General features: G+C 43.9%; 1 protein-coding gene across 1 annotated transcript in view; it reads left to right on the top strand.

The window, feature by feature from the left end:
- The window catches only part of RSPRY1 (ring finger and SPRY domain containing 1), a 58,481-nt gene that overhangs the window by 22,487 nt on the left and 15,014 nt on the right, over positions 1-20,980 (top strand). Inside the window, exons 6-12 of the mRNA XM_082270131.1 lie at positions 3,901-3,967; positions 4,050-4,181; positions 5,342-5,457; positions 10,126-10,269; positions 12,015-12,126; positions 18,046-18,148; positions 18,247-18,399. Of these exons, the coding sequence (XP_082126257.1) occupies positions 3,901-3,967; positions 4,050-4,181; positions 5,342-5,457; positions 10,126-10,269; positions 12,015-12,126; positions 18,046-18,148; positions 18,247-18,399 (827 nt within the window). The remainder of the gene's footprint in view (positions 1-3,900; positions 3,968-4,049; positions 4,182-5,341; positions 5,458-10,125; positions 10,270-12,014; positions 12,127-18,045; positions 18,149-18,246; positions 18,400-20,980) is intronic.

The raw sequence follows: 20,980 nt of genomic DNA, 5'->3' as shown, positions 1-20,980 counted from the left end.
TCAGATACTTCAGATACGGATTCGGAACTGGTCAATGCAGTTGCAGGTCCCTCTTAGGGGGCTGTTGTCTCAGGTAATATCTCCTCAGCAGTGAGGAGCACGTTTCTGCCTCCGCCATAGCACAAGAGTGGTGGATGCACTAGTTGTGTCCGTCCGGGAAACCTTTAGTCTTGAGGTTACACCGGCAGAGGTAGCTGAGACTGAGATTCCTTTTTGGTACTTGTTAGCCTACCAAAAGGGCGAAGGATTTTCCTTTACCCAAATGGGGTCGTTTTGAAACGAACCCCTGTTATTTCCAAACGCATGGCTAGGTGCTATCCGTTTGAGGAATTCCTCTTTATAGGATAGACGGTACCACCTGCTGTCTTGCCACAGACTGTTAGGATAAAAAGACCTCGTTACTAACGAGGACCTTCCTTTTCTGCTCATATAGAGTTGTTCGTTCCGCGAGGGCGGGCGATAAGGCGAAACCCTCCAAAGCCCCTTTAGAGGGGTTTCAAAGGGCGCTGGTCGGGTAAACAAAGAGTCCGGCTCAGCCAAGCCTGAAGAATATAGCCTGATGCGCCCCTACCCATCTCTGGGGTGGGGGGGGGGGGGATGTCTTCACCGGTTTCTGGAGGACACAGGATCAAGTTTCGATCACTTCCACCGGTGCGATTCTTCCCTTCTAACATTGAACGGTTTCAGGGGTTCTATTCGAACCTATTCACAATGCCCAGGAAAGAGGGCAAGGTGCGTCCAAATCTGGACTTGGGAAGAAATAGAGTCCATCCGTACAGTGGTGGCCTCCCTGCATCAAAGAGATTTCCTGGCGTCCATAGAAATATAGGATGCCTATCTTTATATCCTCATCATCGCAGGACATCAGCGTTTTTTCGCTTTCCCAAAGATCATCCCTGGTTCCCACCAGGAGACTGAACTATCTGGGCCTAAGGTTGGATACATCCTGGGCAAGAGAGTTTCTCCTTGCTGGGAAACTCCAGAAGGTTCAGTCAACGATTCGGATGTTGCTGTCCGTCAATTGGCTGGGACTGATGGTGGCCTTCTTAGAGGCAGTACCGTATACCCAGTCTCATACCCGAATTCTCCTGAAGGAGATTCTTTTTTAATGGAATCAGAATTCCGATTCCCTGGACAATCAGATCCGGTTGAGCGAGCGGACCAGGAAGTCTCCGATGCTCAACCAGGGGAAGTCATTTCTTCCGATAGTATCCAGATTACCAATAAGGGTATCGGAACTGAGAGCGATCAGATTTTGTCTGATTTACTGGATCGAGCAGCTCTAGAGCAGCCCGATTCAGATCCAATCGCATATGGCCTCTTCCAGAGGTTTTTCCCTAGCTGTCCCTTCATTGGGACATCCCGGATGTGGATCTGTTGGCACCTTGGCCTAACAGGAAGGTGCGGAGGTTTGTAGCTCGCGCCACGATCCTCTAGCGGACGCAGCAGAAACGCTGATCGCCCCGTGGGGGCAGTATCAGCTACGGCATGCCTTCCATCTTCTCAAGTTGCTGCGGGAACTTCTTCGCAGGATAGAGGTGGAGGGAATTCCAGTTATTCTGGAAATTCCGGATTGACCTCGTCGAGCCTGGTACGCCGACTTGGCGAGGCTAGTCGCGGACGCTCCTTGGAGACTTCCTCTCAGGGAGGATTTGCGGTCTCAGGGACCGATCTTCCATCTTGCTTTACAGTCGCTGGTTTAATGGCCTGGCCATTGAGACCCAGGTACTGAAGGACAAGGGAGTGTCAGCTTCAGTTATTCCTACCTCCAGTTAAAGCAAGGAAAGCGACTTCCAGCACATGGAAGTCTTATATTGCATGGTGTGAATCTATTGGATTTCCCCCACAGACCTATTCGGTGACCCGAATTTTGGTCTGTCTGCAACAAGGGGTTGAGCAGAAACTATCCTTGAGCACGATCAAGGGTCAGGTTTTCGGCGTTGGCAATCTTCTTTCAAGAAACCTTTGGCTAATCATTTCTTGGTGCGGAATTTCATCCAGGGGGTGCGACATCTGGCTCCGCCAGTGTGCGCACCCTTACCGCCTGGTATCTTAATTTAGTGTGGTCGGTTCTTCAGAAACTTCTCTTTGAAGATATTAGGGAGATTCCCTTGCTTACATTCCCAGAAGGTGGCCTTCTTGGTGGCCATTACTTCTGTACGCAGGGTGTCAGAACTGGCCGCATTATCCTGTCGTTCCCCAGATCTGGTGGTTCATAGGGATAAGGTGGTTCTTCTTCCGAATCCATCCTTCCTTCCTAAAGTGGTTTTCGTAAGACGGACTCACTTTTTGTGATCACGGATAGCCCTTGAAGGGGGTTGCCTGTGTCTGCCGCGACCATATCTACATGGATCAGTCAGACGGTGGTACAGGCTTATTCTATTAAGGGTCGGAATCCTCCGTTCCCTGTTGGGGCGCACTTCACTCGAGCGCTCAGTACTTCCTGGGCCTTTCGCCATCAGGCGTCAGTGGTCCAGGTATGTAAAGCGGCCACCTGGTCGTCGGTACATACCTTTACAAAATTTTATAAAATTGATGTGATGGCATCGGCGGATGCCTCATTTGGCCGCAAGGTTTTGCAGGCCGCAATTTGAGGAGACCGGTGGTCTACCTCGAGGGTTTTTTTCTGTTTGAAAATTTTTTTGTTGAGTCTCATCATTAAGGATGAGCATTGTAAACTTCTAGTTGGCATCGGTTGGGCCTTCTAGATTTGGATTTGATTTCCATTTTCCCACCCCTCATTTGTGATACTGCTCTGGGACTTCCCGAAGGTGCTGTATCACCGAGGACTACGTCTGTCAATGAGCGATAGAGAAAAATGGATTTTTGTAAAATCTTACCGTAAAATCCTTTTCTCTTAGCTCATTGACAGACGTAGTACCCGCCCCTCTGTTTTTGAGTTGGGTTGGGTTAAATTCTCTAAGCACTGCTTTTGTGACATAACTGATTTGCTGTGGCGGAGAGAGAGAGAGGATATACCCTCGGGGACTGCCCCTGGGGTGTGGCCAGAGCATTTTTCATTTCCTGTCTAGTCCTACTCCTGTGGAGGCAACATAACCCGAAGGTGCTGCATCACCGAGGACTACGTCTGTCAATGAGCTAAGAGAAAAGGATTTTACGGTAAGATTTTACAAAAATCAATTTTTTCCATCCGTCCAGCGGATCGGATCGGATGAGAACGGACCGAAGGTCCGTTCCCATCTGATTTCCCCCATAGAGATGCATGGGGAACTGACAGCTGTGTCTCCGCACACAGCGTGGAGACACAGCTATCATCCTGCTGCTAAGCGGGGGATCGGCAGCTCGATCCCCCGCTGAGAAAAACGGAATCCGTCCGACGGGCGGATAGTGTGAAAGGAGCCTTACTGTCGTGGTATTAAAGGTTTTGGAAGAATTTTCCTGGGCTTGCTAAAGTTGAGAGCCAGGGCTCGCTAAAGTTGAGAGCCAGGACTCTGGTGCAGCTCTTCATAGAAACCAATCTGCTTCCAGGTTTTTTTTTTTTTTTTTTTTTCAAAGCTTAATTGAACAAGCTGGAGCTATAAGCTGATTGCAAGATCTGGTGCAGTTGTGCACGGTAGCCACTCTCCAGTTTTAGTAAATCAACCCAAGAATGCTCAATCGCCCGTCCTGTTAAATCTCTATCTATAGACATGTTAGAAGCATTTAGACCATCAAAAAGAAAAAGAAGCAGAAGTAAAATGCTGAGGATGGTGGTGGGGGTTTCCCTTCACAACCTCAGGCAGTGTTGAATATCTACAAGGCATTGAAGTCCCTTCCACTCTGACCAAAATGGAGATCTGTTGTGTGTAGAATTACTCTTTTTTTTTTTTTTTTTTATATTTATGAAGTGTTGTATTCTGTATACAAACTATAATAATGACCTTCACTTCTACCTTCTAGAATTTCAGGTTTCATCCCATGGTCATTCTGTTTGCACTTATTGCACTGGAAAAGTTTTCACAAACAAGTAAGATGTGGTTTGGGTCTTTTATATACATCCATATTCTAATTTAGTCCCTTTCTAATAACATTAATGCCTCTTTTTTTAGGTGAAAACAAAATGACTGTTTCAGAGTCTCAAATTAGCGACCGTCTTCTTTTGTTGGAGACCTGGACAAACAATGGTGACTTTCTAAAGCGTCAGGTTGGCTTCTGTGCCCAGTGGAGTCTAGACAACCTGTGTAAGTTGTCCATTTTGTAAACTTACATTTATTATTATTTTTTTTTTTTTTTTATTTCAGATACTTGTATAGCGCTGTCAATTTACGTAACACTTTACATATACATTATACATTCACATCAGTCCCTGCCCTCAAGGAGCTTACAATCTAAGGTCCCTAACTCGCATACATACACAGTAGGGCCAATTTTATTTATTTTTTTCATACAGGATCCATTTAACCTACCAGCATGTCTTTGGAGTGTGGGAGGAAACTGGAGTATCCGGAGGAAATGCCCAGGGAGAACATGCAAACTCCAGGCAGGTAGTGTCGTGGTTGGGATTCGAACCAGCGACCCTCTTGCTGCTAGGTGAATGTGCTAACCACTACACCACTGTGCCGCCCTCACATTCTAGCCGAAATTGAAAATTAGACCTTTATATACATTCAGGGAGCACAGGCTACCTGCTTTTATAGCTTCTGTATTTTATCCATATAGCACTGTAGATTACCAGTTCATCTGGTAATCTGGGAACACCTGCTTGTTGTTCAGGAGAGTTATTCCCCAAAAAAACAAACAATCACAGCAGCTTCCTAGTTTTTGCGTACTAAAATTCTGACATAAAAAAGTTGTTACCAAGATCTTTGCCATAGTCATGGATTGTTGAAAGTGTTTAGTTAAATAGTTACTCAGGTTGACACATGTAGTGACACAGGAAACAATGAAAGGGAGGTTACACAGCACCCACTTCAGGAAGTAAACTAGCAGTGATCCTGTGAGATGCTTCCTGGATTCTGGTTGTGGTTGATAACAGAAAATCTAGATTAAAGTAATTTGGATTGAACATTCTGATTGCAGAATTTGTTGGATAGGCTTAGTAGCTCATTGATTACTTTGAATTCTTCAGCTTGTTGTTAAATAAATGAACATCTATATAATCGTTTATGCGACTAATATGTTAAATCTGGAGTGTAAAAAGATCTAACAAAAGAAAAAAAGCTTTTGCCCTTTGCATCGAGTTGGGTTTTATCTTCCATTCTCCAGGATGGGTCAACAAGGAATTTTGCATGATATGGTATTTGACAGCTCCAGTTTTCACAAATGTTTTCCTGGGGTGTTGCAGCTGATGCGTATTGGGGTTTCATGTTGTCGTTTTTACTAATTACATTTTCTGTTTTAGTTTTAAAGGAAGGCAGACAATTAACTTATGAAAAGGCTGATTTATCACCAATCAATGCCATGCTTAATAGTAATGATGTAAGCGAGTACCTCAAAATTTCTCCATATGGACTAGAAGTAAGTGTTCTGTTCGGCAGTTCTTGTCTCTGTAAATCATGCCTCAAAACAGAGTATACCAAGTTACCATCATTAACCACTTCAATACAGGGCACTTTCACCCCCTTCCTGCCCAGGCCAATTTTCAGCTTTTAGCGCTGTTGCATTTTAAATGACAATTGCGCAGTCATGCAACACTGTACCTACACCAAATTTATGTCATTTTTTCCACCCAAATAGCTTTCTTTTGGTGGTATTTGATCACTGCAAGTTTTTTTCTTTTTTGCTCCCCAATAAAAAAAAGACCGAAAAGTTTGAAAAAAAAAAGACAGCACTGATGAGGAGGCACTAATATGCCGCACTGATATGCAGCACTGATGGGCACTGATATGTGGTACTGATGTGTATCACTGATATGCAGCACTGGTGGGTGGCACTAATAGATTGCAATGATGGGCACTGGTGGGTGGCACTGATGGCAATTATGGGCAGCTCTGGTGAGGAGGGTCCCTGAGCCCTGATTGGCATCCCTGGTGGCCATGGGTGTGCATCCTTGGTGGCCAAGAGTGGGCAATCCCTGGTGGCTCTAGTGGCATCCCCTAAGGGTCTGCACTGGTAATCAATGCTCTGATTACCAGCATAGACCTGTCAGGCACGAACTGAGGAAAGCCGATCAACGACACTTCCTATTTACTATGTGACCAGCTGTGATTGGACACAGCTGGTCACATGGTAAAGAGCCTACGTCATTAGGCTCTTTACCGGGATCGGAGATGCGGTGAGTCAGAGTGACACACTGCACCACTGATCACCGCTCTGTGCACCCCCTGGGGGCGCACAGAGCGGTCTATCCTGCTGGACGTCATATGACGGCCAGTCATGATAGAGCAACCACTTCCCAGCCGTCCTTTTGCTATATGGCAGCTGGGAAGCGGTTAATCAATTTTTACTTATGGGTATCAGTTAATGGAGACGTTTACCAAGAGAAATATACAAGCTGCCAATGCTTCTTCTGAAAATGTCACTTAACCTGGCTCTCTGGCTTCCTAAGTTTCTATTGTTCTGACTGAAAAATATACAAAGATCAAGAAATCGGAACTTGTCATCTGCATTCATGTTCTGGACCAAAGCCACTGGATCATCATAACAACCAGAGAAATAGCATTTTCTGAGGGAGAGGTCAGCAGCAGGGATCTCTCTTCTTTCTCAATCCAATTTTCTTTAACCACTTCGGAAGCGCACTGTAGCTGGAAGACAGCTACAGCTTGGCTTTCATTCTGAGAGGGTGTCCATGGACATCCTCCCAAAACCATGCATCCTGGTAGCTCTGTGATTGCTGTGTCCTTCAGACACAGCTGATCACAGATCGTGGTAAAGGACTAACAGTGGCCCTTTACCATGTGTCCAATTACAGCTGATCACATGTAAACGAACGTGTCCGTTATCGTCTTTCCTTTCCTCACGCGCTGTCACAGCGTGAGCAGAGCTAGTAGCCGGCAAGTGTGACAGGGGACATTTACATTGATCGTCAGGGCACCTATCATCAGCGCGCATCACTGAAGGAGAAACTTTACCGCTGTGCGAAATTATATAACCGAAACTAAGAAAAAACATTTTTTTTTTTTTTTTTTTAAGCAAAAAATGAAAAAGCCAATGGTGATTAAATACCATAAAAAGTTCTATGTCTCAAAAAATGATAAAAATGTCAAATGAGTACAGTGTTGCATGACCGCACAATTGTCATTCAAAGTGCAACAGCACTGAAAGCAGGAAGGGGGTAAAAGGGCCCAGTATTGAAGTGGTTTATTGGGGAAATGGGTTGCTCTGTTACATGCTAAATCCTTGAAGACCTATAGTGTTATTGATTTACAGAAGAGACAGTTTATTGTATATTTGCATATTTCATCTATACATACCATGCTTTACCTTCTAGCAGAATTTGCATTTTGCTTTATTAACATTGTTTCTCAGATTTGTAAGTTTCCTACAGAAATGTTTGCATTGAAAGCAGACCAAGCTGTTAAACCTAGTCCTGTTCTTGGGTCAGTCAGTCTGACTTTAGATCAGATAACAGGGCAGTGACCTGCTTATCTATGCTCATCAGACACTGCTCTCTTCAGTAATGTGAAAGTCAGGTAGCCTTTGTACAGGAAAATGGCCATCCTGTAATATAGATCAGCCAACCCCTGTGTGTTTGCTACACATTGAGGGTCTGTGTTAATGAGCTTTTGGCTTGTCGCTGGCATTAGTTTGAGACTCTTCTGAGATTGGTCCTTATTCATTCATTCATTATTCGCTTATGAGATCATTCATTGACAGCTGCAATTGATCTGCAGTTTACCTCCTTTTTGACCTGCCTTTAGTCAAATGCCTGAGCGGGTTTTGCATTACCATAAACTTGTAATTAAAGTGAACAAAGGTCCTCCATTACAGGTTTTAAAAATGTTAGTACAGGGAGGTCTTGAGGCAAAGCTGACAATTAATAGTCACAGCCTTATAAGAATATCAAAAGCGCTATTTGTTTTTGGATTGCATGCATATACTAGTATAAATTGCATTACAAAATAAGACTAGATGGTCCACTTTGAATCACCTTTATTCATGACCATACCTTCTGTGGTGATACATTTTTAAACCCACCCAGTTTTGATATCCACTAAGCCCAACAGCTACATAGTTCTAAAAGTTGACTGATGTTCCCTTTAGGACATGATATAGCTGAGGTTAAATAAGTTCACCTTTCTGAACATGTTGCACCCATATTTAGGGTATAACATGTTCAGCATCTGTCTGCTCTTTTCCCTGCACCCCCTGTCACAATTCAAAAAGAGCGTGGCCGTGTGGGGCTCTGCGGGGGCCGTGTCCATCATTCACAGATCCCTGTGAATCAATGAACTACAACTACCGTCAGCCTTGGCAGCTGATAGATTTTAATTCTCAATCGGTGCTGATAGTGCTCTAGGTAGTTCATTGAGCTTCCTGTCATTCAGCAAATGCCTGCCCATATCGGAAGTAAGGGCAGGCAGCTACACAGACTGGCATTATACCCACATTCTGCTCATCACCGGGGGGGCGGCAATGATTTACAGGCTCCTAATAATAAAATAAAAAAAGTGCATATTTATTTTTTGTAAAGGTGAGATTAGAGTGCGAGAGATTTCTTTTTGTATAATCGCGCTTAATTTATTTTGATAGCTTTTCAGTGCTGTGTTATACCTTGGACTACCTAATTTTAGTCTTCAGATTGATCCTGTATTACCCCTTGGATCATAGACACAGACTGTGCATGGGTCCTTGACTTCTCTCCAAGTCTAAATTTACTCCTCAGAGCTGTGAAAGGCCCAAACTTTTAAGGGATAAGACTTCAAGTCCATGAAAACACTAACATTGAACTTCTCTTATTTGCTCCCATTTAGTCTGATAAATATACCATGTAAAGCAGTTTATTATATCTGTTTAACAAGGGCGTAAGACACATTGGCCCTGCCAAAAATCCAGTGAGCTTGTAACTTCCTGTACTTCCTGTCCTGTACTGATGTCAGTAGTATTATGAGCCCTGCCCAGCTCTGTCTGTGAACCTACAGAATACCGTCCTCTATGCTGTGCAGACAATGAGTGGACGAGGTGTTCTGTAGCCCACATAAGGGGAAAGCAGTCTAAGATGACAACTGTGCTTCTTCGTAGATACAGTGTGGTCAATGAGCGTTGCCCCCCCCCCCCAGGACAAGGTGTGTTGCTGGCAGGAGTATCAGTTGAAAATAGTGGGAACAAAAGTAAGAAAATAATAATAATGCAACCACCATGTCTAAAGAACGATGAGCTGCAATATATTCAACTTTGTTCCTGGGTAAAATACACTTTAATTTTGATATGGGCGGAAGTTGAAGTACCATGGGTTTTGGAAGCAAGCAGCCGACACAAACGCGCAGGAATTGATATGAAGACTAAAGCCTGGTACACACGATGAGATTATCAAATGAATGATCATCCGTTTTTTTTTTTTTATTTTTTTTTTTTTTTGCAATCTCATATCAAAAATGAAGGGGGTTACTAAAATTAATGTACCACAGAATAAACATTCAGAAGTAATGTCATGTATTTGTATTGTATTTTTGGTTGAACACTGTACTGAATTGATATAAATTGTACGATCTGGAATAATGGTTTTGTTCCTTCAGATTTCGGATGAAAGCTGTGTACGAATGATCAGATTATTGTACGATCACTTAGAAAGTGGCATTTTTTTGTACAATATGCTGATTGTGTGTACTGGGCTTAAGGTTTACGCATGCGCCTGTTAGGCAACTATTCATTTCAAAAGTGTGAAAAAAAAAAAAGTCCCCCAACCCCTTTAAAAAAAAAAAAAAACTTTCCGCACCCGACCACATGAGGCTAGCTGAGGCACCCTGCAGCACGTCTGAGTGTGTTGGGAACGCACACGTTCCTGACTCACTAGCCTACAGGTACTCGCAGGCACAACAAGGTGCTTACATTTTTTAGTACTGATGCACCATTGGTAATGTTTTGAAGCCAGCTTAGATTCAGTTTAACTTTAAGAAATGATTAGCATCCTATTATTGACTGTTAAGTTCTCTAATATCTATTTAGTGCTTTTTAAGTGGAATACACTTGCTCTTCTCCACAGGCTGTGCATAACGTAATGTGTTTTTTTTTCTCACTGTGCACTAGGCCCGCTGTGATGCTTCATCATTTGAGAGTGTTCGCTGCACGTTCTGTGTAGACTCTGGTGTCTGGTACTATGAAGTAACTGTCATTACCTCTGGAGTCATGCAGATAGGATGGGCCACTAAAGACAGTAAATTCCTTAATCACGTAAGTAACAAAAGGCACAATTTTATTTGAAAGGAAATGTAATTAATATATATACACACAGTAAAACCTTGGTTTGAGAGTAACTTGGTTTGAGAGCGCTTTGCAAGACAAGCAAATTTTTTAAATAAATTTTGACTTGATATACAAGTAGTGTCATGTATAAAAAAGAAGAGAGGAGCCTCTAAAGTGTAGCAATATGGTTACATTTAATGAAGGTTCAATATTTAGCAACTCACATGGTTGATGATTAAAACAGGCACATCTAAGTATGCAGGCATCTGTAGTAAAGCTGTCCACATAGACCATCCTCCGCACAGCCATCTTCATCATCCCTTCCCCGCTGCACTCCCCGAGTGATTCAAAGCCTCACTTTCAGATCACTCTACTGCAGGCTATTCTTCCCGGTCACGATTGCAGACTGACAGTGGTGAGAGTCGGTGGTTCAGAAGACTCTATGTGGACAGCTTTACCCCGGATGCCTGCATACTTAGGTGTGCCTATTTTTAATCATCAACCATGTGAGTTGCTAAATGTTGAACCTTCATTAAATGTAACCATATTGTTACACTTAGAGGCGCCTCTCATCTCTCTTATATTCTGTAGCTCTGCTAGATTTTGCTTCTAATCCCCTTGGGAAGGCTGCATATTGTGGATGGACATTTTATGGTTACACAACATTGCTATAATCTTTGTATATAGAAGACTATAAACTGAAGGACTTGTGGAACGAATTATCTGAGTTTCCATTATTTCTTATGGGGAAATTTGCTTGGATATACGAGTGCTTTGGATTACAAGCATGTTTCTAGAACGAATTAAGGAATTAAGCTTGCAATCCAAGGTTTTACTGTGTGTGTATGTGTATATGTATGTATGTGTGTGTGTGTGTGTATAATAAATATATATATATATATATATATATATATATATATATATATATATATATATATTGTATTGTATTGTATTGTATTGTATTGTATTGTATTGTATTTTTTTTTTTTTTTTTTAACTAACAGCTGAGAATTCTATAAAGATAAAGTACACTGATGGTTCTTTAGACGTTCGGTTTTATATTTTTGTACCATTATAATGTTAAGCTTACGTTGGGTGAGTTTTAACTAGATTAATATTATATGCTGGTGGTACCACACTGAGCAATGTCACAGAGCTGTAGGGTCTCCTCTTTCTTGCACCAAAATTGCAATGTCTTTGTAGTGGAGATCAGTCACAAAGTTTGGTTTTCTTGTGTGTTGGGTTGTAGGCTTCTTTCGTAATTATGTGGCAAAGACCTAACTGCTGTCAATGTCCTACAGTTAATTTTCTTTCTAAAAAGCCTGCCCCCTGCCAGCAGCTGCAGAGAAGGACCCTTCTTCTATGTAGAGAAGCAGTGGTCTCACTGCAGTGGTCTAGCACACACCCTACTGAGTTAGACTTATAGCTCTGCAGTCATCAAAGCTCAAGCTCTGGTCCTGACTCGGCAGGGGGCATATTGAACTTCTGCGACAAAAGAACTACTTCTCTGAGAACAAGGGTCCTTCTGTGCAGATGCTGGCAGGGAACAGGCTTTGGCTGAATTGTAAAGGGAAAAAAACTGTAAGACTTTTCTCACCTTCTGTTTGGTGCACTTGGAATGTATTCAACTTTCAGTATAAAATATTAAAATTGAACATCAATAAGCCTCTATTGCTCATAAGTAAAAGATCAATATGAATCGGTAAACAAACGTCTGTCCCATTAATATGTAGGAAGGATACGGCATTGGGGATGATGAGTATTCCTGTGCATATGATGGCTGCAGGCAGCTGATCTGGTACAACGCAAAAAGTAAACCTCACCAACACCCCTGCTGGAAAGAAGGTAAGACCTAATATTTGCTGTGCCCCATGGCACAAGAACAAAGCAGAAAACTGCTGTCCAGATAAATCGTATACCACAGGCATTCTGACAATTGTTTAGAAATGTGGTGCATGTATATAATATTATGTGTGTGTGTGGGTGTGTGTGTGTGTATATATGTATATGTATGTATATATATATATGTATGTATGTGTGTGTGTGTGTGTATATATATATATATATATATATATATATATATATATATATATATATATATATATATATATATATATATATATATATATATATATATATATATAAATATAATATAATTAGTGTAAATTTATAGACTTGATTTTTACCCACCAATTGTTCTGACATCGCATATAGCGGGTGTTTAGTGCACGCACCTTAGTGTATACTCTCTGAGGTCGCTATCGCACTTGGACCGAATACTTCCGCCATACTGTGATGTAGAAAATATCATTGTGACTGTGAGAAGCCGCACATATGTGATAGTAAAAGATCCTAGGAGGGTAAAAACCACATTGGAATGGAGCGAACATTAAGGAGACATGGCTGTTTCTTCCCACTACCATGTTAGCAGTGACTTCCTCTCGGCACCATTAGTTCTTCCAATACTCTGCCAGCAGCCCCTTGCTCTCCACACCCTGCCAGCAACACCAAACCCCCATGACATTACCCCTTATCTTTAACTTCACTCCTGTAACAACACCCTTAATCCCACCACCACATCTGCATGACCTACACCGTTTACTATGCTTCAGTTATGCATGAACACAGTGAGTAATCAGTACCCATCACTCGTTGTGTTAATTCAGGAAATGAAGGGGCCAGTAAATTTCATATTTACTAGCTCCTCCCCCCCCCCCCCTCTCCATCCTGAAGATTCCCCCCAGCAGCGCTGCGGAGGAGAGAAGCTAGGCAGCGGAAGGGAGTGCTGGGGGGGGGTTGTGATATTTACTGGAACCAACTGAATGCCAGTGAGAGAGGAAGAGAAGCGAGCTTTTAGATGCTGCCTGAGGAAAGGGAATGGGTTTCCAAATAAATGCCGCCCCACTCCTGTCCAGGATCAGGTTCTCAGGTTCTGGGGTCAGCAGGGAAGAGACGTGATCTACCCATCTGCCCACTGTCGACGGGTAGATTGTGATCAACGGTTTTGCCAACCCCTGCTTTAATGCCTTAGTAGGTAGGGGAGGTTTTTTCTTACTTCTAGGGGTATATTTGTAGGACTGGAAGTAAAAGAAAAGCTCTTCAATGGGGACTAAGACCAGCATGTTTTTTTTTATTAGTAGAGTGAATAGGATTAGAACCTGCAACAGGTTTTCCTTGCTGTCGGTGTCCCTGTTGACATGTCCTAACTTTTTGTTGTGTCACCAGGACAGAACGTTAGAGGAAATTTCCCCAATAGAAAGAAGAACATCAATAAAAGCTCAGAGGATTAGACCCTTCCCAAATCTATCCAAAGTTGTGTTTTTTTTTTTTTTGTTAAATAATTTATTTATATTGTTTTATGCATAGCGCAAAAAAGAAACTCAAGTTAACAAAATTCCTCGCCAAGCAGAGCGTAACTCAATAGGATAAAAATACAATTAAAAAACATCAAACCCCCCCCGTCCAGGCTCTCAACCCTGTGGCTAACTCCACCTTCCTGGATGTAAGTTCCCCTCCTCGAGGGGAAGGAGCAATAAAGTCAAATCAAATACAGAAAAAAAAAAAAAGCAGTCCTGGAAAGATTATGGCATACAGTCCACATTTCTCTTTCGTTCATTGACGGACACGTTGCTGAGGGTGCAGGAAAGATCCTGGCAGTATGCTTCAGTGTTTGTAGCTGATGGTGGCCATTTTCCGTTAGTCTGGCTGGTCTTTGGTTGGCGACCATGTTTGTGTAGCCGGATGATGTCCCAGGGGCCATTTTCTCTTAGTCTGGGAGATGCTGGAGACAACTGAAGCCTCGTGGGGATGGCGAAGCTCCTCCTCTTCCTGTGCCCGGGACATATGAGCATCCATGATGATGCTGGGTTAGAATTCTCGGCGCTCCTCTGGTCGGTAGGGTGAGTTTTTGGGGGTCTGAGTATTGAGGGGATCCTTTAGTGGTGCTAAAAGATTGTTTGTTTGTTTTTGTACTGCAAGGTCTTCCTTTTCCTTATGGAGCTTCAGGGTCAAATCTCCCCCACTCACTCCCTCATGGAGGTGGCAGGTCCCTCTGAACCCCAGCTTCCCATGGTTGCACTGACGGTGGTCCTGCAGTCCTTGGTGTCCCGGGTGGAAGTGGCGTGTGTGCAAAGGCCCAGGAGGAAGCGTCCCCAGCCTTCCCCCTGCTCAGGCTTTCTCATCTGATTTTTGAGCCTGATGCCGCCATGGACGTGGTCTGTCCAAGGGGACTTAATGTCGCCCCCCGTGATCAATCCAATAGTGGAGATGATTCCTCCATGGTCGCGGCAGCGAATGAAAAACCGCTGATAGATGCACTTATCACTGCAGTGCGTGAGACTTTAAAAATGGAGGATGTGGCTGTGTCATTTGGTACGCACAAGTCACCTCATTTCAAACTGGTTTCCTTATGTGCCTTATTTGGACAGGTTTTTCTGTAAGGGATGGGAACAACCAAAATTACCCTTTGCGGTCGAACCAGCCCAGGTTTCTCAGACCCTAACTGAATGGGCCAAGCTTTTGCGCCAGGGCCTGGGAGGTGAGCAGGTCCCCGCTGCTTATGTTGATTTAGCGGACCAGTTGGTCCATGGGCTGCAGTTTTTTTCTGATGCAGCTTTGGAATCTGCACCTGTGCTGTCCAAACTTTCTGTTTTAGTGGTGGTGATTAGGCGCGTGCTGTGGCTTAAGAATTGGTCCGCAGACCAAGCCTCTAAGAACTCTCTTAGATCTGCCCTTTCAAGGCGATCGCTTGTTTGGGGCTACCCTGGATGACATTAAGGGTCTCATGGGGGGGGGGGTGAAGAGTACTTTCTTGCCACAGTTTAGGAAAGGGAAGAAGCCTCGCAGACGGGGCCCCCTCCTCAGCCCATAGAAAATTATTTTCTTTTGTGCTCCTGGGATGGGAAATAGATCTTTAAAATCCTCTCATTAAGGGTATCACGGGGGTGGGGGAAAGAGTACCTTCCTGCCACAGTCAAGGAAAGGGAATGATCCTCGCTGCAAACAGTGGGCCCCCCTCCTCAGCCCATAGAATATTATTTTGTGCTTCTGGGATGGAGAATAAGGGAAATGGATCTTTTAAATCTTCCCCGGGAGGTTCCAAGCAACCTTGGTCTGGTAAGCCTAGAGCTAGCTTCCCTGGACCAGCAGACGAGACTCCTTTAGCATGAAGGTCTGCCCTCACCCATTATTGGGCTGGAGGGACATCTTCGCTGGTTTCCGGCCCCATGGACTTCTTTGGTGAGCATCCAAGGAGAGCTGCGAAATGTTTGTTTTGGGGGTACCCAGAAAGGGGGACAAAGCTTGTCCTTTTTTTCAGATTTTTTAGGTCCTGTGTCTCCTTGTGCAGATTTAATTCATTCAAAGGTTCAGGCAATGTCCTAACTACCTAAGGTCCCCCTATCCCTGTTCAAGGAATTGATTTACCTAGGTCTAATTTGGACCGGGTGGTCCTTCCTCCAAACTTCAGGGACCACAGGCTGTGATTTACCAGCTGCTGTCACACAGATAGTTCTCTCTCTCCATTTTGCATACAGGTTTTGAGTCTGGTGGTATCCACCTTCAAGACTGTTCTGTTTGCACAGTCTTACATGCAGCTCCTTTAGCAGGTTCGGCTCCACAGAAGGATACCAAAGTTCGTGACGAGGTCAAGGGGTCCTCTGACAGACGTTGCAGGCATTCAAGGGCCACGGTAGGTTCAGCATCATCCTCGGCTAAGGCTTCTTCTGCATTCCTACGAGGAATCAAGAACGAAGATCTTCCAATTCCCCCCCCCCCCCCCCCCGTGCCCCCCTCCATGACTTTTCCATCAAAACTAGTTATGCAACCATCAATCCCTCCCCTCAGGTACCATTGAGTACCATCAAGGGTCAGGTGTCTGCCTTGGCAATCTTCTTTCAGCGACCCCCCTAGCCATGCACTCTTTAGTTCATACCTCCATTCAGGGGGTTCGTCATGTGGCTCCACATGTACGGTCTCTTTTACCGCAATGGGATTTAAATTTAGTACTTTCAGTTCTCCAAAAACCTCCATTTGAGAATATTCGGGAGATTTCCTTGCCTACGTTATCCCTGAAGGTGACGTTCTTGGTGGCTATTACCTCAGCCCGCACGATATCGGAATGGGCGGCATTATCCTGTCACAGTCCCGATTTAGTGGTCCATTTGGGATAAAGTGGTTCTTCATCCCTGTCCTTCACTCCTGCCCAAAGTTGTCTCTGACTTCCATTTGAATGAGGACATTTTGTTGCCTTCCTTGTGTCCCAAGCTGGCTCATCCCAAAGAATTTGCTTTGCATACCTTGGATTTGGTACATGCGATTCGGGTGTATCTGGCAGCTACTGAGACTTTTCGGAGGTCAGACTCGCTTTTTGTGGTTATGGACGGACTAAGAAAAGGGCTGGCCGCTTCTTCGGCTACCATCTCTAGATGGATCATACAGACGGTGACTCAGATCTATTCCATTAAAGGTCAGGTTTTACCTTTCCCTGTTAGGGCATTGTACTCGGGCGCTGAGTGCTTCTTGGGCCTTCTGTCATCAGGCTTCAATATTGCAAGTTTGCAAGGCGGCCACTTGGTCGTCCGTGCATACCTTCACAAAATTCTGTAAGGTAAATACTTTGGCATCTGGGAATGCTTTCTTTGGCCGCAAAGTTTTGCACGCTGCTGTTTTAGAGGGGCTGTTTTTTTCTTTAAACCTTTATTTCTCAGATGGGGCTCCTGTGTCCTGGTTAAGGGCTCTTATGTTTAGCCTTGGGTTATTTTCCCCGCCCCTCATTTCCCTTTTGGCACTGCGTTTGGACGTCCCACTAGTTATGATTTATGGAGCTGTGTCCGTCGATGAACGAAAGAAAATGGGATTTTTGTACTTACCGTAAAATCAATTTCTCTGAGTTTGATAGACACAGCACCCACCCCTCTATGGAGTTCTGATACTTCTAATACTGCTTGCTACTAAACTGATTACCTAAAGCAAAGCGGGGGGGGGGTGCGGCGAGTTATATACCAGCTGAGGACAGCCCATGGGCATAGCCAGGTGTTTTTTGTTCAGCCTAGTCCTACTTATGGAGGAGGCAGTGTAACCCACTAGTTATGATTTATGGAGCGCTGTGTCCATCGATGAACTCAGAGAAATTGATTTTTACAGTAAGTACAAAAATCCCATTTTTTTTTTTTGTGTACATGTTAGGCAGCAGTCAGGCCTGAAACAGACCCCTCTAGTAACCTCTCCTAAAGTTTTAATCACCTTAGTCGCCCATATGATAGGATCTGGTATAGAGAGGAAATGGGAAAACCGGGGATTCATCCACAGCGGCGAAGCCGGTGATGGGGAACCAGAAGCAAGTGCCAGTACCTCCCAAACACAGTCTCTGGCTTTTAATGGTAGCTCGCATTGTCACTGTCAGAGTAAATTTAGCCCCAGAGCCTCTATACAAAAGGAGGCGCAGGCTCTCAAAGGAGCCCAGCACCGCTACCATCAATACCGTGGCGGAATCCCCATCGTCTCCAAGAAGCCATCTGTGTGCAAAACTCTATCCAAAGTTTAACCAAATTTTTTTCTGAGTGTACAGTATCCTCAACAACGTTGACACAGTGGTAGGTGGGATGGCCACAGCAGTGGTGATAAGTGATGTCCAGTAACCATCTGTAGCTGAGTATGAGACATGGGGAAATGGGTAATAGCATTACCAATGTATTGGAGCAGATGCTTGTAAGTTACAAAGACTACTTTTATATCGGGTATTCATTTTTTTTTTAAATCTTCCAGGTGACACTGTCGGCTTTTTATTGGATCTGCACAAAAAGTTAATGATTTTTTCATTAAATGGAAATCCGCTTCCACCTGAGAAGCAAGTTTTTACCTCTGCAACGTAAGTCATGAACTTGTGTTAATGTATCCCATTGTTAAAGTTACTCTTTCATCATTATGGGGTTACTGTTTTTTTTTTTTTTTTTTTTTTTTTTGTAGGTCTGGATTTTTTGCTGCAGCAAGTTTTATGTCCTATCAGCAGTGTGAGTTCAATTTTGGAGCCAAGCCCTTCAAATATCCACCTGCAAACAAATGTAGCACTTTTAATGAGTATGCTGTTCTGGCCCCAGAAGAAAAGGTCATTTTGCCAAGGTAAGATGCAGATTGATTTTCAAAAAGGGTAAAAAAGAACAAATATACTACTTCTAACAATTACTGCTTATCCATTAATGTACTGTATTTTTATTTTTAATGCAGCTACTGTAGGGTACCTGAATTTGTCCCAATATAACTCCAGTAATCCTACACATCAGCACTCAGATTTAAGCCTCGTACACACACGATCAGATTATCGGGCAGATTATTTAGTTTTTTGTTGCATGCTAGTTTCATATGGAAAGTGAAGAGGTTACTTTCATACGAAAATTCTCGTACGACAGAATTCAACTTCAGAAGTGATGTCATGTGTTGAATTGTTTTGTATGTGTTCTTTAGTTTCCGAGCATGCCTAGTCTTGAAGAAAAAGATTTTTTTCGGATGAAAACTGTACTAATTAAACAAAAATCGGACGTTGTGTTCACGTACGATAAAGATTTTATAGCCTGCACATCCAGTTTTTGTTGTACGAAAATTTGTAATTGACTGTCGAAAGCACTATACGAACGATCCGAAAATCTGCAGATCGTTCGTTCGGATGAAATTTTACTTCGATTTTCTTATCGTGTGTACGAGCCTTGAGAGGGCGACACTAGGAGTCTGTAAAGCTTTGTTGTGTGTGTAGAAGAAACAAAATGCTGATGGAGTAGAGACTCGTGTAAACAGAGGGATGACTGTGCTTTTGCACCTTCATTGTTTAACTACTTACTACCGCTGGACATCATATGATGCCCTGGGCTTTCTAAGTGGGGATATCTGAATGATACCTGCAGCTGCAGGCACCATTCAGATATCATTTTTTTTAGCTGGCGATTCCCTGCACTGTAAGAACAATCATAGCGGCTGTTAAGCTTCTTGATCATTCTTACAGGCGGAGGAAGGGGACATCCCCCCCCCCGGTGCGATCGGCTCGCCGAAGAAGAAATCCGCCGGCGGCAGAAGTGAATCATAGAAACTACCGAAGACCAGACGGTAATGTTATGTCACGCCCGGCCTGGCAGTGTTGTTTTTTTTTTTTTTTTTTCAGGGTTTCAGCCTATAGGGGAGATCTGAGGTCTTATTGGGCCCAGATATCTCCATAAAGAAGACCTGTCATGCACTATTCCTATTACATTCCTTGTAATAGGCATAAAAGTGATCAGAAAAAATGTAAAGGGAAAGTGTCAAAATAAAAAAAAAAATAAAATTCTACTAAAAAAAAAAAAAAAACTGTAAGTGCCTCTGTCCCTGCGTGCAGAAACTAACGCATGCGTATGTCGCGCCCACATATGTAAACGGCGTTGTTATCGAGGTTGAGGTATTGGAGCGAGAGCAACCATTCTAACCCAAGACCTCCTCGTTAACTAAACTGGAAATCTGTAAAAAATGTACCTGTGGCAAACACAGCCACTGTATATTGTCCTTCGTATATGCATTACGTTTATTGCATGTGTATACGCTACCAGGATTATTGTATGCTGTGCCTGACTACCAGTGGAGATATCGTGGATCATACTGCTACTCCGCTACAATTGGTGGCAAGCGACGGAATCTTTATCCACACAGCGAAGCAGCGTTCGGCAGTATTCATGCGAACAAAGAGAAAAGAAACCATTCAGATGAAACCGTAGTTCGGCAGTACGTAAAACTACACGAAAGGCTGGTGAATGGGAACGGATTATACACGGCTAAAGCGGCAGACATTGAAAGCATTGCTGGAGGCAAGAGGCAAGATAGCCAGCAACAAAAACAAGGTGACACTGATCGAAGAACTCATGGAAGAAGACAAAGCAGCCATGGATGCAAGGCCAGAAACAGACCGAGAATTTGAACTGGAATTTCGCAGCAGGATAGCGTTGTATCCAAGTACCCCATCAATGGAAACCCATGAACGGGTCGCAGCGGACGTACATGAATACATCATGGCCATAAGGGGGCCCCAGCCACAACCTCTCCAAGTACACCCAACTCCACTCAGCATGCCGCAAGGTAAACCCAAAATACCGTACCAGGCATTTAAAAACTTCACGGACACGGAGGGAGAAATAGATGGGTATTTGCAAGACTTCGAGAGGCTGTGCCAGTTCCATAACATTGACCCAGAGGATCAGGTACAGATATTGGCTGGGAAATTGTCTGGCCGGGCGGCCGATGCGTATCGGGCAGTCCCTAATGCCGACATCCGGGACTACCAGAAAGTTAAGCAGGCGATTTTGACCAGGTATGCCATCACCTCCGAGGCATACCGACTCCAATTCCGGGATCTTAAAAAGCAGGACCAAGATTCCCACACTGAGTTTGCCCATCGTTTGCACAGGGCGGCCACTGGATGGTTAGATGCAGCACAAGCCACTTCACGAGAGGATGTCTTGCAATTATTATTGTTGGAGCAGTTTTTCCGGAGACTACCTCAAGAAATGCAGCTCTGGGTAAGGGACCGTAAACCTTGCACCCTTCCAGAGGCTGCTAAATTAGCAGATGAGCACCAAGACACTAGACGGGAACAACGACTACCGCCTAGGGTAGTTGCCCAGCAACCCTATCACTGACCAGCAGTCACCGAACCAGCACACCCGCGTTCAGGAGGAGGTAACAGTCA

Source organism: Pelophylax lessonae (genome assembly GCF_965119305.1).
Source record: "Pelophylax lessonae genome assembly, chromosome: 10".
In the NCBI taxonomy this organism is placed as follows: Eukaryota; Metazoa; Chordata; class Amphibia; order Anura; family Ranidae; genus Pelophylax; species Pelophylax lessonae.
Note: the sequence above shows the minus strand (reverse complement) of the source record. Positions and strands in the feature narration are given on the sequence as shown.